Raw genomic sequence first — 14,729 nt, forward strand, 5'->3', positions numbered from 1 at the left:
CAGAGGGGAATCCATCATCGGGGCGCCGCATCTATTGCGTACTGCATGCTGTACGATAGCCATACGTTGCATGCCTCGGATGCGCCCTGCTGCTTGGGTTTGTTGAGCGCTAGCTCAGGAACGCGCCGCCTGGGGGGGCCAGGCCTTATGCAAGACGACGGCGAATCAGGGCGGGCTCAGAGCTTCCAGAGCGTTTCAGGAGGCTCATCACCCTCGTTGCCGCGCATTGCAACAGGCTTGTCGCAACCCCATTCGCTGCGCTCTCGGGGGGAGCCCATGCTGGCACGCTGACTCCGTCCAGCTGTCTCAACTGGGCTGCTTCCATTCCACCTCCTGTTTCACAGCATTCCCTTCTTTGGGGGGGGGGGCTTACAGCACGTCTCCAGCCGCTCGGCTCGCACGCATTGGCAGACCACCTCTCCGTACATAGGCTGGATCGCTCCGGGCAATGCGGTCGGTGGGCTTTATTGAGCCATCCAATGCCGAGATCCCATGTGGCTCGCGATTTGTCGCCGGTGAACCAACGGGGTAAAAAAACTGCTTGCTCGGCCGAGGGGAGGCCCGACTCGGAGCATGACGGGCAGTCATCCTCCTGTTGGTCTTAAACGCCGCTGGATGCCAAAGGCCGCGTCTGGCCGGGCCACCTCAGTCGGTACCTGACAGGGCCGCGAGTCTGGCCCAACGGCGGATGAGGCGACCCCTTCCTTCCAGCCATTCGCAGATGCTGCCCTGAAGGCAGCACGTCATACGTAACTTGGTAGACTGCCCGGACGTGCTTATCACGAGGCGTAGGATGCCTCCGTCGTTTTATAAGGTAGGCACGCTGGACGTCTTGCAGCTCGGCCGATGTGCGCGCATCGGTCTCCATCAACCCGGCCTTGCCATGCATGACGGGCTCTCTGATGCCATGCGGGTGGTCTGGACCAGCGCACGAGCTCCGCCGACGAACGGGCCGATGAAATCCACCCAATGTCCAGATTGGTGTGAAATTACATCATTGATGTTGGTCCCAACAAGCTTGATGGCCCTTCACCAATGCACGCATATTGCCAATTTCAAGATCGTAGCGCGTGTGAAATAGAGTGCAATGGGTTGAACTCGAACCGGAATTGCTCAGATCTGGATGGTAACCTAGCGTTCCTCCTCTCTCGGCGTGTTTCCCACCCCCCCCCCCCCCACGCCGCCGACCATATGTACATGGCCTCAAGGTCGCCGGGGGCTCCGCACTAAAGTTAACGCGTGCTCTGGGCTCCCCGCCAGACTGACACCAGCGAATCTCCTTGTTCGGGGAGATCACGTCCCCTGTCTGTCGGCGCTCCGCCAACGCACCCCGTCTCTTGTCGGTCGTTTCTTGTTTCTCCATAGTCGTCCGTATCCCTGGCCGTCATCCACCCTTACGGCCACGCCAGACCTCCGCGTATACCGCCTCTTGCTCTCTTTCCTTCTTTCCCTTCTTCTCCATCGCCATGCCGGACTCGTCGGCTTCTCATCCTCTCCTGGAGCGGACTGTCTCGCTGATGAGCAGCGCAGCAAGCTTCTTGCGCTTGCCTGCGATAGCTTCAACTGTATGCCCCGACACCTTTGCGTACCATCCTCCCACCCACTGCCTGAGTGGCTGCGTCGCCAACCTCGCCGGCTCGTTCAGGGGGCAAGTTTGGCCGCTCTCTTTGTTCCTTGCACCCGAGCTGCGAGGCGCGGGTCATCAGAGAGACAGGACGTTTGAGCTGACCGCTTCGCCGCTCGCTTCCAGGGGATCGTCGCCGTCTTGACCGCCCTCCTCTACTTCAAGCAAAAGTACGCCTGCTTTGCGCACCGGCCCAACTTGTGGAAGCCTGCCTCCGGCCCTCTCTAACAACCCTCCTCTTCCGCAGAACCCTCATCTACCCATCCCACATCCCCGCCAACGCACGCAGCGACGTTCCCCGCCCGTCCCAGTTCAACTTTAAGGACTATGAGGAGCTCATCATCCCGACCCAGGACGGCGAGAAGCTGTCGGCCTTCTACATCCGCGGGCCCCGCGGCGGCGACAACTCCAAGCTAACGGTCCTCATGTTCCACGGCAACGCGGGGAACATCGGCCACCGCCTGCCCATCGCCCGCATGCTCATCGCCGCCACGGGCTGCAACGTCTTTATGCTCGAGTACCGCGGCTACGGCATCTCGACGGGCACGCCGGACGAGGCTGGTCTGAACATCGACGCCCAGACCGCGCTGGACTACTTGCGCGACCGCGCCGAGACGAGGGACCACAAGATTGTCGTGTACGGCCAGAGCCTGGGCGGCGCCGTGGGCATCCGCCTCGTTGCGAAGAACCAGGCCTCGGGGGCGATCAGCGGGCTGATCCTCGAGAACACTTTTTTGAGCATGCGCAAACTCAGTACGTCGGCCGCCGCCTTGTCCTGCGAACCGGGGTGGGAAGACTGACGCCAGGCCTCGCCGCAGTCCCCCAAGTCATGCCGCCCGCCAAGTATCTTGCCTGCCTGTGCCACCAGGTCTGGCCGAGCGATACCCTCATCCCGACCATCAAGGTGCCCACGCTGTTCCTCAGCGGGCTGCAAGACGAGATCGTCCCGTACGTGCCAACACGCCGCCGAAAACGCCACGGACCCGTGCAGGTCGTGCAGGTGCTGACAGACTCGACCGTGTCCTTCCCAGTCCGATCCACATGAAACGCCTCTACGAACTGTGCAAAGCCCCCGTCAAGGTCTGGAAGCCGTTGCCGGGCGGTGACCACAACTCGAGCGTGATCGAAGAGGGCTACTTTGAAGCCATTGCCGAGTTCCTACAGGGGATCACGGCGGACGAGAAACAGTAATATTTGCCGTCCCTTTTCCGAGACACTGTCTCAAACTTATTGGCGGGGCCGCCCGCCAGGCGATAGTTACGCCAGATCCTGTCTCGCGTTGCGAGGGGGAGCCAGGAGCTCATGAGGAAGGGGAGGTATTTTTGCCGAGATGCACTTGATACCCAGGTTTCCATACTGTATACGCAGTAAGAGAGAAGGGCGGGGGAGGGAGGAGGGCTTGATACTGGTCGAGCCATGAAATACGATATCACCGATGACACCTTCAACGATCCCCTCGGAGTTCTCGGAGCGAGAGCTCCAGATCTGATTTGTGCGACTTCCTCGCCACCAAATGTCTGAGTCAGGGGTCTTGTTGAGGTGCCGTGCATGTGCTGCCTCCAACGACCCGAAAGATGATGATCATGCTCAAGGTCGCTGGAGCTTCCAACAAAGTTGGCCACAACACCAAGCGTTTGGGATCACATTCCAACCCGACCCAAGATCGAGCGCCGCGTTTTTGTCTGGTCCCCGGTTCTTGGAGGGTTGAAAGAGGCATCCCACCGCGCCGAGTTGTTTGGTCTCCTGCCTATTCTGGATGTTTACCTCCAGGGAGCTTCCCGAGCCGGGTGCGGGGCCCCGCCGGGGGTTACGGACGCATGAGCCCCTCACGGGCCCGCCTGTTACTCCAACAAATCTCCTGAACAGCTTGTGTCTTGGAATGTTGTATGTTTTTGATCTCCTGGCGGAGCCCCTTTACACTTGAACTTCATCAAGCTCACCCTGGGTGAGTACTGCGTAGGCTCTTCAACGCTCGGGCTTGTCTCTCCAGCATCCCACCATCATGACTGTCACCGCCACCAAGTTCACCCCCGAGGTGATGCTGTCGGCCCCTCGGAGGTCACCGGGAGTGCCGAACCCCTCAGGGAAACTCGTTCTGTACACGGTCCGTCCTAGGATGGCGCCTGGGAAATCCAGGCTTCAGCTCGGCTGACCAAATCCAGGTCTCGGCATACTCGTTCGCGGATCGCAAGAAAACCTCCCAGATCCGTGTCTTCGACATCGAATCAGGCAACTCGGAGCTGCTCATCGAGGATCCCGAGGCCAGCTCTCCGGTCTGGGTTGCCGAGGACAAGGTTCTGTATCTCAAGACCGACAGTCGCGGCCACACCACGTTCCTGGTGCGCAGCGTCAGGGGCCCTGAACCAGAGTCAGTCTGCCTCGGAGCTTGCGCCGTCAGCCCCACTAACAGAGCGCCAGGGAACACGACATCGGCAAGATCAACGCGCCCCTCTCCGACCTCAAGGTCAAGAAGCTCCCCGGTGGCAACTTTGCGCTGGCCTGCTCCGCGCTGGTGAGCCCCGATGGCAAGCTCGTCAATCCGGAGACGGACAAGAAGCCGCTCTCCAGCGCCAAGGTGTACAGCAGCCTCTTTGTCCGCCACTGGGATGCTTGGAACTCGGAGAGGAGACGCTCCATCTTCTACGGCGCGCTGGGCGAAGAGAATGGCAGGCTCGTCCTCCTCGGAAACTCTCTCACCAACGCCTTGGCCGGGAGCAGCCTTTCCTCTCCGGTTCCTCCGTTCGGAGATTCTGCCGACTTCGATATCGGCGCGTCGGGGCTGGTGTTCGTGGCCAAGGACCCCGAGCTTGACCCTGCCATCTACACCAAGACGGACCTGTACTTCATCCCCCTGAAGACGTTCACCGAACCGCAAGCCCCCTCCCCGCGCATCGTCAAGACTCCCGGGCTCGAGGGCTACTCCCAGACCCCGGTCTTCTCCCACGGCGGCACCAAGGTTGCCTTTACCCGCATGCGCAGCAAGCAGTACGAGTCCGACAAGACACGCCTCATCCTGGTGCCCGACATCAACAACCCGGATGCGACGGAGGAGTTCTACGCCACCGAGGACGGCGTTGGCGGGTGGGACAGCCGGCCGGACGCCATTGCCTGGAGCCTGGACGACTCTCGCCTCTACGTCTCCGCCGAGCACCGCGGCCGCAGGGCGCTTTTCGAGCTCCCCTCGAACCCTTCCCAAGCCACCGAGCTTCCCAAGCCCGTCGAGACCCCCCAGGGCAGCGTCGTCAGCTTCTCGGTTTTGCCCCGCCCTGGCGCCGAAACCGCCACCGCCGCGGCCGATTCTCTCTTTGTGAGCTCCACCTCCCTGGTCGACAACTCGTGCTACTCCATCACGCACCCAGACACCCTCTCCTGCCGCGTCGTCTCCTCGGTCTCGAAGGAGGGCAAGTCGTTCGGCCTCTCCCGCTCGCAGGTCGACTCCATCTGGTTCCCCGGCGCCGGCGACTACGACGTGCACGCCCTGGTCGTGCGCCCGTCCACCTTCTCCAAGGACGCGGCGAAGAAGTACCCGCTCGCCATGCTCATCCACGGGGGGCCCCAGAACGCGTGGAACGACGCCTGGTCCACGCGCTGGAACCCGGCCGTCTTCGCCGAGCAAGGGTACGTCGTCGTCTGCCCCAACCCGACCGGCAGCACCGGTTACGGCCAGGACTTTGAGGACGCGATCGCCGGCAACTGGGGCGGGCGTCCCTACCAGGACCTCGTCCGCTGCTTCGAGTGGATCGAGAAGAACATGCCCGAGGTGGACACGGATCGCGCCGTGGCATTGGGGGCGAGCTACGGCGGGTTCATGATCAGTACGTAGACCCCCTTGCTTTTACCGTTCTCGGGTGGTCTCCGTCGTTTGCGACGGCGCTGACACGCAGCAAAGACTGGATCCAAGGCCAGCCCCTCGGCCGCAGGTTCAAGGCCCTCGTCTGCCACGACGGCGTCTTCAGCACCCTCAATCAGTGGGCCACCGAGGAGCTCTTCTTCCCGATCCACGACTTCGAGGGCACGCTGTACGAGAACCGGGCGGCCTATGAGAAGTGGGATCCCGCGAGGTTCGCCAACGAATGGGCAACGCCGCACCTTGTAAGACGCTCCCTCCCTCCACCCCTATCGTCCCAGCCGGCAGAGCTTGTCGTGCGGTGCTTACAACGGCACGACCTATGCAGATCATCCACAGCGAGCTGGACTACCGCCTCCCGGTGACCGAGGGCCTCGCCGCCTTCAATGTGCTGCAGGCGAAGAAGGTGCCGAGCAAGCTGCTCGTGTTCCCGGATGAGAACCACGTAAGATTTCCCTCCTCTTTTTGTTTTTGTGCTTCCCGTTTGCGACGAACGGCGGCTAACGGATTGTCAACAGTGGGTTCTGAAGCCCGAGAACTCGCTCGTCTGGCACCGGGAAGTTCTGGGCTGGATCAACAAGTACTCGGGGATCGAGGAGGAGCAGAAGAGCAACTAGAGGCAAATGGCCGACACTAGGTTGCCACATAGAGAATCTGCACACCAGCACATGCGCACCTCATGCAACGATCATCTCCAAGAATGTTCACAAGAATTTGATTCTCGCTTGCTTTCTATCTAACCTACCACATCGGCCCAACAAGGTCAGCATTGATATCCTACAACGGGCGCTGAAGCACAAAGCAAAGTGCGACCTGCCACCCAGTCAGTCCCAACACCAACTATGCCTTTCCCTTGTCCAAACACAGAATGATTTGCCAAATGATGTACCGCCAACCCCCGAGGCTCCATATGAGCCTCCGCTTCCTTCTCTCAGGTCCTCCCCACACTTCAATATGAATCGGATCGCCCAACAAGGCCAACCTCTTGAGCCCAGAGCCCGAGCCCCACAGATGAATGGTATCTCCCACCCAGACCCATTTCCGGTGCGCCAAAACGCCACTCGGTCGTCTTGACGGCCGAAAGTATCAAGAACCAACCGGAAAACACCCAAAGATCCACCCTTCCCGTTTCCCAACTCCTGAACTCCAGCATGCAGCAAACCGACAATACAAGACCTTGGGAGTATGCGGTACAGGTAACCGAAGCCGGCCTTGACAAAAAAAAAGAACATGAAAAGCACGCAATCACATGGCGCTAGGGCAGCCGAGGCCGTTGCAAGAAGCAGCCTAAGCGCCAACGGCCACGGCAGACGACGTCTGGAGAGCATGTCCAGTTTGGCTCGTCTCCTGCTGCTGCTGCTGCTGGTCGCGGGCGAGCTCACCGCCAGCCTCGCGCTCGGCCCACTCTCCCCACAGGCCACGCTTTCCGCGCACACGGATGGGGCCGCCGAGGGTATCCTCGGCCTGCTCGACCTTGATGGCATCCTTGGTAGCAAGCACGAGGCACTCAAAGAACATCTTGGTCGCGTCAGCCTTGGTGGTCTTCTCCTCAGGCAACAAGTCCTGGAAGACGACGGCGGTGCGCCTGCGCTTCTCAGCATTGGTCGCCGCCTCCGGGCCGAAGAGGTCGCGGAGGATGTGCACGGCGTGCGTGGTGCTGATGGAGACGGGTCCGCTGTCGGCCGGGTGCACGATGGGCATGGTGGTGTCGTCGAAGGCGGGCATGGGGCTGCCGGGCTCGTGCTCGTCGCCCCGGGCGCCGGACTGCATGGTGTCGTCGCCGCCGTGGAACATGGCCGTGTCGTCGCCGGGAATGTCGATCATGGTGCCGTCCGCGGCCATGCTCTGGTTGCCGACGATGGTGCCGTCCACGGCATGCATGGTTTCGTCTTCGGGGAGGTCGAGGCGAGGGGACTTGGACGCGTGCTCGTCCTCGCTGTCTACGTCGGCGACACCGCTGTCGCGCTTCCGCTTCAGCTCGTTAAACCGGAACGAGGTGAGAGACAGCAGGCCCTTCAGCTCCAGGGCGGAATCGCCGCCGCGCCTCCCAAACACAATGTTCTTTCCAAAGCCGCCTTGCTTCTGAAGGACCACCAGATCCAACGCCGCAGGGTCCTGGGCAAGGACGGTCTTGGGCTTGAGGATGTTGTCGCGTTTTGACTGCTGCTCCTTGATCTGAGCGTTGGACAGCATGGTCTGGTCGTCGGGCTGCAAGAGCTTCTTCTTCTTCTGCCGCTGAGGCACCACGACGGTCGCCGCCGTCGTGTCATCGTTGGGCTCGTACATGTCCGTGTTCATGTGCCGGCTGTACTCCATCTCGACCTCCTTGGCGAAATCCTCGTCGATGTCGGACAGGGGCGACTCCGAGATACGCGCACGGCTCATATCCGGACCGGCCGCGCCAGGCATGGCCGACTCGTCAACGTTGAACTGCAGGTCATCGCCCATCTGGATGTCGCCATCGGCATCGGCGATCTGGACTCCGTCGCCAAAGTCGAGATCAAGACCGAGAGACTCCTCGCGCATGCGCTGATCCTTGCTCGGGCCTCCCATGTCCAGCTCGCTAAACATGTCCTCCTCGACCGGACGGGCAGCAGGCGCATCTCGACCCACTTCGACGCTCTTGTCCATGAGCTTCGTCAGGCGATCGTCAATGTCGGTACCGAAGTCGAGCTCGAGGTCGAGGTCGTCCACATTGGCAAGGCCAAGCTCCTCATCTTCCCCAAGATTGTCCTGCAAAAACTGGCTGTTGTTGAAATCCTCCTGAAGGTTGATGTCGCGGTGACTCTGGCGGATGGCGGCCTTCCGGCTGCTCACCGGAGTGGCGGTCACATCTTCGAGTTGCGACGCAAGGAAGTCAGTGCTTGGCGGGGGAAGCAGATCGAGGTTATCGTAAGGGGTGATGGTGTCGGGGAGCATGAGGGCCTCCTTGGTCGTGGCCTGCAGGTTCGTCGGGATGTCGTTGCTCCCCGTGGAGCGGAAAGCCTAGGGGTGCGGGTTAGCAGAGCTTGTTCGCACGCGTCTCGCGTCAGGATATCCTACCATTTTGAGCTTGATGAGGGCCTCATTGCAGTCATCCAGAAGATAACGCGCCTTGCGGCTGTAGATGCGGACGACGCCAAGCAGCAGCTGGCCGCTCAGGCGGAGGGCAAGAGGGGCCTCATTGGGAGCGATGATGGCGTCGACGCTGTCCTGCAAGTTGTGCTGCAAAATCTGGACCTTGGAAATCTTGCGCTCCTGGTTGGCGGAGAGCCATGCCTTGGCCAGCGGGCCGGTGGCACTAAGGAGTGTCCCGGACCAGAACATGGCGACGACGGGGAAGGCGACAAAGGCGATGCAGGCGCGTCACCTTAATGGCAGTCGGCAATGGTACAGCGAAAAAAATTGAGTGAAAAAGTCGATGAGGCGCTGGCGCAAGGCCACGAGGACGCGACGGCGCGGCGACAGCGATGCGAGTAAACAACAAACGCGAGTAAGGTTGAAGATGGCGCGTTCAAAAAAGAGAGAGACGGTTCGAAACGCGCTTCAGTCGGAAAACCCGTTGGAGTCACAGACAACAAAAGCTCTGGATCGTGCGATAAGCATCAGGGCAGATGCGGTCGCAAGCAAGCAAAGCGAAGGTGGGAGCGATGCAGGGTTTTGCTACGGGTTTGGGTTTGATGATGATGGATGGAGGGGGGGGATGGATTCGCCAGGTTCGGGAGCGGGAGATGAGGAATGTGCCGTTGCTGCAGCTCAAATTCAGAAACCCCCCAAAATGCGAGAGGCTGGGGGGGGTGGCCCCACTCCCCGTCGTCGGGCCAGGCAGTCGGACGACTTTGGAGAAAGCTTGAGGTCACGTGCCTTGGTGTTTCGTGATCGACGGTGGCAACCAAGAGCTTCACGTCACCCATAGTTTAGGTTGAACTTTGCATCTTTGCCATCTTTTATGTCAATTGTTGCAGGTGATCAAGAACGGGATTGGACACTGACCAAACCAAAAGGCTGAATCTTCAATCCTCTCTGCTTGTTAGAGACTCAGTCAGGTACATGGTAAGTACCGTAGGTAGTTTCAGCGCGGAAGTGGGTTCTTTGGTATTGTCAGAGCTTGGGCTCTCTGGCCAATCATCCCTGACGCATCTCTCCTGACACGTCCCTCTTCCACAGGAGGATCCCTCGGGCCCACAGCAACGCTGCCTGCTGAACCTCGCCGCCGCCTAGCTCATCTTATGTCGCAACAGCAGTTCATTCCATCTACTCGGACTCTTCCAGGCTCACCTAGGCCGCATCGTACCATGTTTTTTTTTTTTTTTTTTTTTTTTTTTTTTTTTTTTTTTTTTTTTTTTTTTAAGGGGAGGGGGGCTCCAAAAGGGAGGGATGGGCGCGTACCCCATTGCCCTGATAAAAAAGAGATGTGCAAAAAAGGGAAACCAACTTGGAAGCTGTACCCCTCCGGTACGGGGAATCGAACCCCGAGCTTCGCGGTGAAAACGCGATATGTTAACCGTTACACTATACCGGATGTCCGATGCTGTCACGATTCAAACAATCCCACAGACTGGGTTTACCTCGAAGGAACGGACACGGAGAAACCGGGCGTCTTCTGCTTCACGATTGCCCATGCCCCCTCATACCCAGGGAGACTTACCATCGGCCAGTTCCGTCTTGCGCTCCGGCCCACGGACGTCTTCCCTCGCGAGGATCCAGCCAACCCAACGGCAGACCCTCCACCAGAGGACATTGGAGCCAAAGTCCCAGATACGAAGCTGAGAAGGCAACTGGCGAAGTGCTCCCTCGCAACCTCGGGCCATATGAAGGCTTCATCAAATTACGAAAGGCGTTCATCTCCCTCGAGATCAACTACCTTAGTTGGATGCCCCCGACACTTTTCTATCACGTTTCGGAGCCCTTGGAGAAAATGCTCAAGCAGGACAAGGTATGAGGGCCGCGTCCTCTCCTCTTCTCATGTAAGCTAGGTGTTGGCCTTCACCCTGTTGGCTTTTCAGGTCACAGATGCATCCCTGGCAGAAGCAGGGTGGGTTTGGTGAACATTGGGGCCTAGCCGAGAGAGTTGGGGCTCTGCATGGTCCAGAGTCTGACTGCCCGAAAAGAAGGGCCGCATGTGTGATGACGATGGAGCTGGTTCAGGAGTTGCGCTCCAGGTCAGGGTGGGGTTTGTTGACCTTTCGTTGCCCGAGACGATTTTTGCCGGACCGCCGCCAAAAGTGTCGGCCCGGCCCAGTGGGGTCGGGGATTGGCCAAGACTGGAAGTTCGGCTGCCGGCGGGGCCTTGGCTAGGTCCAGTACCAGACGATAAATTCCCAGCGCAAAAAAAAAGCGTCCAGCTACCACCTCGAAACTTTTCATTCTTCTTCCAACACCAAGCATCCCAGAATGGGTTGAAAAGACTTGTCAGCATTCCCTCTGCAAGTCCAACCCAATGCCGATGCCGGCTGGTAGAGAGACGGCCTGCACCCCGAGATACAGCATCAACATGTCTTGAGCTGTTTCATCGGGCGCACGTGAAGTGATTCTGCCTTTGCGGAGAGCTGTTGGAAGCTTCCGCGGAGGCCTGGAACTCTTGTGGCGGAGTCATTTTCGTGGAGAGATATCGAGTTTCGACTTTCTCTCCAACCCCTCCTCCATCTCCAAAGGTATGTCCACAACGTTTACGTTGCACTCTCTTTTCGTTCTGCGGGTTGAATGATGCATCAATAGCATGTATTATCTGAAAATCACTTTGATGGTTCTCAAAATCACCAAGATCTCTGACAACCCTCCTCTCTCTGCGCGTTTTCTGTTGGCAGCTTCCCTTATCAGTAACCGATCTGCTAACCACCAAACAGCTGAACCAGCGAGCCAGACGTCACGCTCACGCCCGTCTCTATCCTCCCCCCTGGATACGGTGGGCGAGCCGCAGGCCAGAGTGAAGAATCTAGAAGGCCCAACATGGCTCCTGCACCACCCCCCGGCCACTTCCACATACTCTATTTCGCTGCTGCCGCGCAGCACACGGGAAAGAGCCTCGAGCCTCTGCCAGCGCCGCTGCCGCTGCGCGACCTGTTCGACGAGCTCGAGCGGCGCTACAGCGGCATCCGCGCGAGCGTGCTTGACCACAGCCTGGTGACCGTCAACCTGGAGTATGTGGATATCCAGGCTGACGAGGAGGCGCCGGAGGGGGAGCGTGTTGTGATACAGGAGGGAGACGAGGTGGCGGTCATACCACCTGTGAGCTCGGGGTGATTTTCTCTTGGCGGACTTTTCGTAGAGATATCCAATGGAATGCCGAACCGCAAAGTTACTTGAACTTGCCTTTTGTTGTTCCCCCGTGGCACGGTTCTGTACTAAAGCGTTCTGTTAATCCGTTCCGAGTGCTAGATTGCTTTCAAACGCGCCATGTATGACTCGGGTTTCGATTGTTGATGCCTCGTTTGTTGGTGATGCCTTGGGTGTGATGCTACCATTCAGCATGCTGCTAGCCCTCTCCAGCCTGGGGTTTGGCCCCCCTAACTCCTCACAATCGTCCTCGCCTTCCTCCTCTCCTCTTCGCTCAGCACCCATTCCATCCCGCCCTCATCCCCGGCCGCCACCAGCTCATCCCACTCGTCCTCCTCCATGTTCGCCACCATCAACACCTGAGCCGTGCGCCCAAACACCTCGCGCACGGCATAATGCCCGCCCTTGCTGACCGCACCAACGATGGCGCCAAAATCCCGCTCCATGCGAATGGCGCCGTACGCGCTCGCCCTCCCGCCTGCGTAGGCCCAAACCCGCTTCTCGAGCACGCGCGCGAGGTAGTCGGCCGACAGCTCGAGCAGCGTCGCGTACGTGCGCGGGGTCATCAGGCGACATATCGGCCGCATCAGCGCATCCCAGCCCCGCTCAAATACGCGCGGGGCGCGCTCGATGATGTCGTCCACGTCGGCGGCGTCGGCGCCGCCGCCTTGGGAGATGAGCTGTTCGGTGAGCTCCATCAGCTCGTCCTCGGTGAGGCCGTAGTCGGCGTCGCGGAACGTGTCGGTGAGGACCGGGCGCAGCCGCGGCTTGACGACCTGGCTGAAGAGGACCTTGATGCCCTCGCTGAGCAGCTCGGTGGCCTTGGCGGAGAAGGAGGCGTTGAGGTTGTTGAGGCGGGTGGCCACATCGGCGGACTCGTTCTTGAACGGGAAGGCGTTCTTGAGAGAGTCCCCGGGCGCTGCGCCGTTGGGTTGTTGTTGGAGGTGCTTCTGCTCGGGGGGGTTGAGGATGTTGGTGACGATGCGACCGAGATACTCGTTGGCCATGTCGAGGCTGTTGATTAGGACGATGAAGGAGACGATCTTATCTTCGGGCGGCAGGTTGCCTTGAACGCTGGCTCGGGGGTAGCACTCGTCGCGCATCTTGCGCTGAATCATGCCGATGAAGTCGGAGCCGAGAAGGCTCGAGATGGTGGGGAGGACGGAGTCGATGACGGCTTTTTGGGAGGTGGAGAGGGACCTGCGGATGACGGTGTTGACGATGTACATAACGTCGTCCACCGCTAAGATGGTAAAAGGAGGGTTGCTGTCGATTGGCTTGCTCATGTTCAAGGACAAGCCCGGAGGGAACTCGTCCATCTGGAACGCCTTCTCGACGGACCGCCGGAAGAAGAAGGTGGTGAGCGCGTTGTATGGGCTCACAAGCTTGCCCGCGACCTTCCGGTTCAAGTTGGAGTTGGTAAGGAGGTCGGGCATGACGAGGGGCGCATCGTCGGGGGAATCAGGCTCCTGGAGGCTTGTTAGCTGCAGAAACAGGCGGGCATGAAGAGCGCGAACCCGACGTACCTTGCACTTCCCGGCGAGGAAGCGAGAGTAGGCGGACCACTTCTCAAGCATGACAGCAATCTCAACCAGCAGCGCGTCCACCTCTTTCATGTTGACCCCTTCGTCCTCGCTGTTGCGCGGATCGTTGGCGCCGCCGCCGACCGCCGGCGAGTTCACCCGCTGGACCCCTCCGAAGCCCCGCTGCTGCGGCAGAAAGCTCTGCACCAAGAAGGAAAAGGGGTAGCTCTTGACGTCGGTGAGCCGCCGGTCCACGGAGCGGTCGTCGCTCCAAGAGTCCAAAACAATGCCGCCTTGAACGTCGGCCTCCATCTGGAGCCTCTCGATGACCTTGACCATCTTCCCGGTCCCGTAGTGCCTCTCGACAAGACCGCCGTGCGCCTCCACGATGCGTGCGATGTGGTCAAACAGCCTCGTCAAGGCGTTGGCAAAGAAGACGCCGTCTTTGCGTGCCTTTGCCGCGCCGGAGCCGATCCCTTCTCTCAGCCAGTTGCGCGCCTCGCCCGCCACGCCCTGGCAGACGTACTGGCCGTAGACATCCAGGCCGACGTCGCCGCGGCCGATCAGCGGAAAGAGCTTGAAGAAGCGTGTCACCTTGGCGGCGTCGTTCTCGGAGGCGGCCTTCTTGAACTCCCTCAGGAACAGCCCGCACAAGCTCTCCCGGGCCTGCTCGAGCGTGACCCACGGCGGGTCAGGCACCTCCACCGTCGGCACCACGGCTGCCGCAAACCCGCCGCGCACAATGTCGTCTGGGATCCTCGAGGCGCGAGCGATGTAGCCGGCAGCGGCCTCCCAGTCCTGCGGGGCGCCCATGCTGCCCACCACGCCGGCCACGCAGGCCTTGAGCTCGGCAACCTGCTCGACGACGCGCAGGGTGTCGTCGACGCGCTGGGTCTCGAGGTCCAGGGCTCGCACGCGGCCTGACAGCTGCGCCGCCGTCTCGGCCGCGGGCGCGAGCATGGTGTTAGAGATGCTGCGCGCCGCGAGCACCTGGGCGCCGAGCCCCGCGCGCAGGTTGTCCAGGCGGGCCAGGGAGCGGGTCAGGTCGGCATGGGTCGAGAGGAGGGACGAGAGGCGGGATTCGAGGGACGATTCGCGGGCATGGAGGGCAGAGAGGGCGGTGCGGACGTCGGAGACGGTTGCGGCGGTGCGGAGGGCGGCGGTCGGGTCGGAGGGGTTCTGGGATGGCGGTTTCGAGGTCATTGGGGCTGCGGCGGATGACGAGGGCACGGCGCCAGGCTTGCTCGAGGTGCCGCTGCTGCTAGCGAGGGCAGGCAGCTTGGCCGTTGCGGTGCTGGCGGCGCCATTGGGGAGAGCTGACATTGATTCTGCCGTCGCTACAATGGCGGGGCATTTCCCCTGCTGTCTTCGGAGGTGCAAGACGACGGCACCGAGCTGTCGTGGGGTTGGTTGGTGATCCGGTGTTGGGATGGACAAGAAACGGTGGGGTTAAGGTGTCTGGATGCCGAGTTGTCTTGTA

General features: G+C 60.4%; 5 protein-coding genes and 1 non-coding gene across 6 annotated transcripts; 3 read left to right on the forward strand and 3 right to left on the reverse strand.

The window, feature by feature from the left end:
• Positions 1–1,466: 1,466 nt before the first annotated feature.
• VTJ83DRAFT_294 (uncharacterized protein) lies at positions 1,467–2,815 on the forward strand (the record flags this gene model as incomplete). Its single annotated transcript, XM_071009265.1, has 5 exons — positions 1,467–1,565; positions 1,751–1,794; positions 1,872–2,377; positions 2,443–2,572; positions 2,656–2,815. The coding sequence occupies 5 exons, from the start codon at positions 1,467–1,469 to the stop codon at positions 2,813–2,815; spliced, it is 939 nt and encodes a 312-aa protein (XP_070869647.1).
• Positions 2,816–3,626: 811 nt separating this feature from the next.
• On the forward strand, positions 3,627–6,088 carry VTJ83DRAFT_295 (uncharacterized protein; the record flags this gene model as incomplete). Its single annotated transcript, XM_071009276.1, has 6 exons — positions 3,627–3,728; positions 3,787–3,992; positions 4,043–5,439; positions 5,514–5,716; positions 5,800–5,916; positions 5,990–6,088. The coding sequence occupies 6 exons, from the start codon at positions 3,627–3,629 to the stop codon at positions 6,086–6,088; spliced, it is 2,124 nt and encodes a 707-aa protein (XP_070869648.1).
• Positions 6,089–6,758: 670 nt separating this feature from the next.
• Positions 6,759–8,777, reverse strand: VTJ83DRAFT_296 (uncharacterized protein; the record flags this gene model as incomplete). The annotated part of the gene is made up of 2 exons (XM_071009287.1): positions 6,759–8,456; positions 8,514–8,777. 2 exons carry the CDS (start codon positions 8,775–8,777, stop codon positions 6,759–6,761), a joined length of 1,962 nt encoding a protein of 653 aa, XP_070869649.1.
• A 1,123-nt stretch (positions 8,778–9,900) lies between these two features.
• On the reverse strand, positions 9,901–9,972 carry VTJ83DRAFT_t22. The gene has a single exon. It is a non-coding gene; the product is annotated as a tRNA-Glu (tRNA).
• A 1,427-nt stretch (positions 9,973–11,399) lies between these two features.
• On the forward strand, positions 11,400–11,693 carry VTJ83DRAFT_297 (uncharacterized protein; the record flags this gene model as incomplete). Its single annotated transcript, XM_071009298.1, has 1 exon — positions 11,400–11,693. One exon carries the CDS (start codon positions 11,400–11,402, stop codon positions 11,691–11,693), a length of 294 nt encoding a protein of 97 aa, XP_070869650.1.
• A 263-nt stretch (positions 11,694–11,956) lies between these two features.
• Positions 11,957–14,572, reverse strand: VTJ83DRAFT_298 (uncharacterized protein; the record flags this gene model as incomplete). The annotated part of the gene is made up of 2 exons (XM_071009309.1): positions 11,957–13,195; positions 13,253–14,572. 2 exons carry the CDS (start codon positions 14,570–14,572, stop codon positions 11,957–11,959), a joined length of 2,559 nt encoding a protein of 852 aa, XP_070869651.1.
• Positions 14,573–14,729: the final 157 nt, after the last annotated feature.

This window comes from Remersonia thermophila, chromosome 1 (genome assembly GCF_042764415.1).
Source record: "Remersonia thermophila strain ATCC 22073 chromosome 1, whole genome shotgun sequence".
Classification (NCBI taxonomy): Eukaryota; Fungi; Ascomycota; class Sordariomycetes; order Sordariales; family Chaetomiaceae; genus Remersonia; species Remersonia thermophila.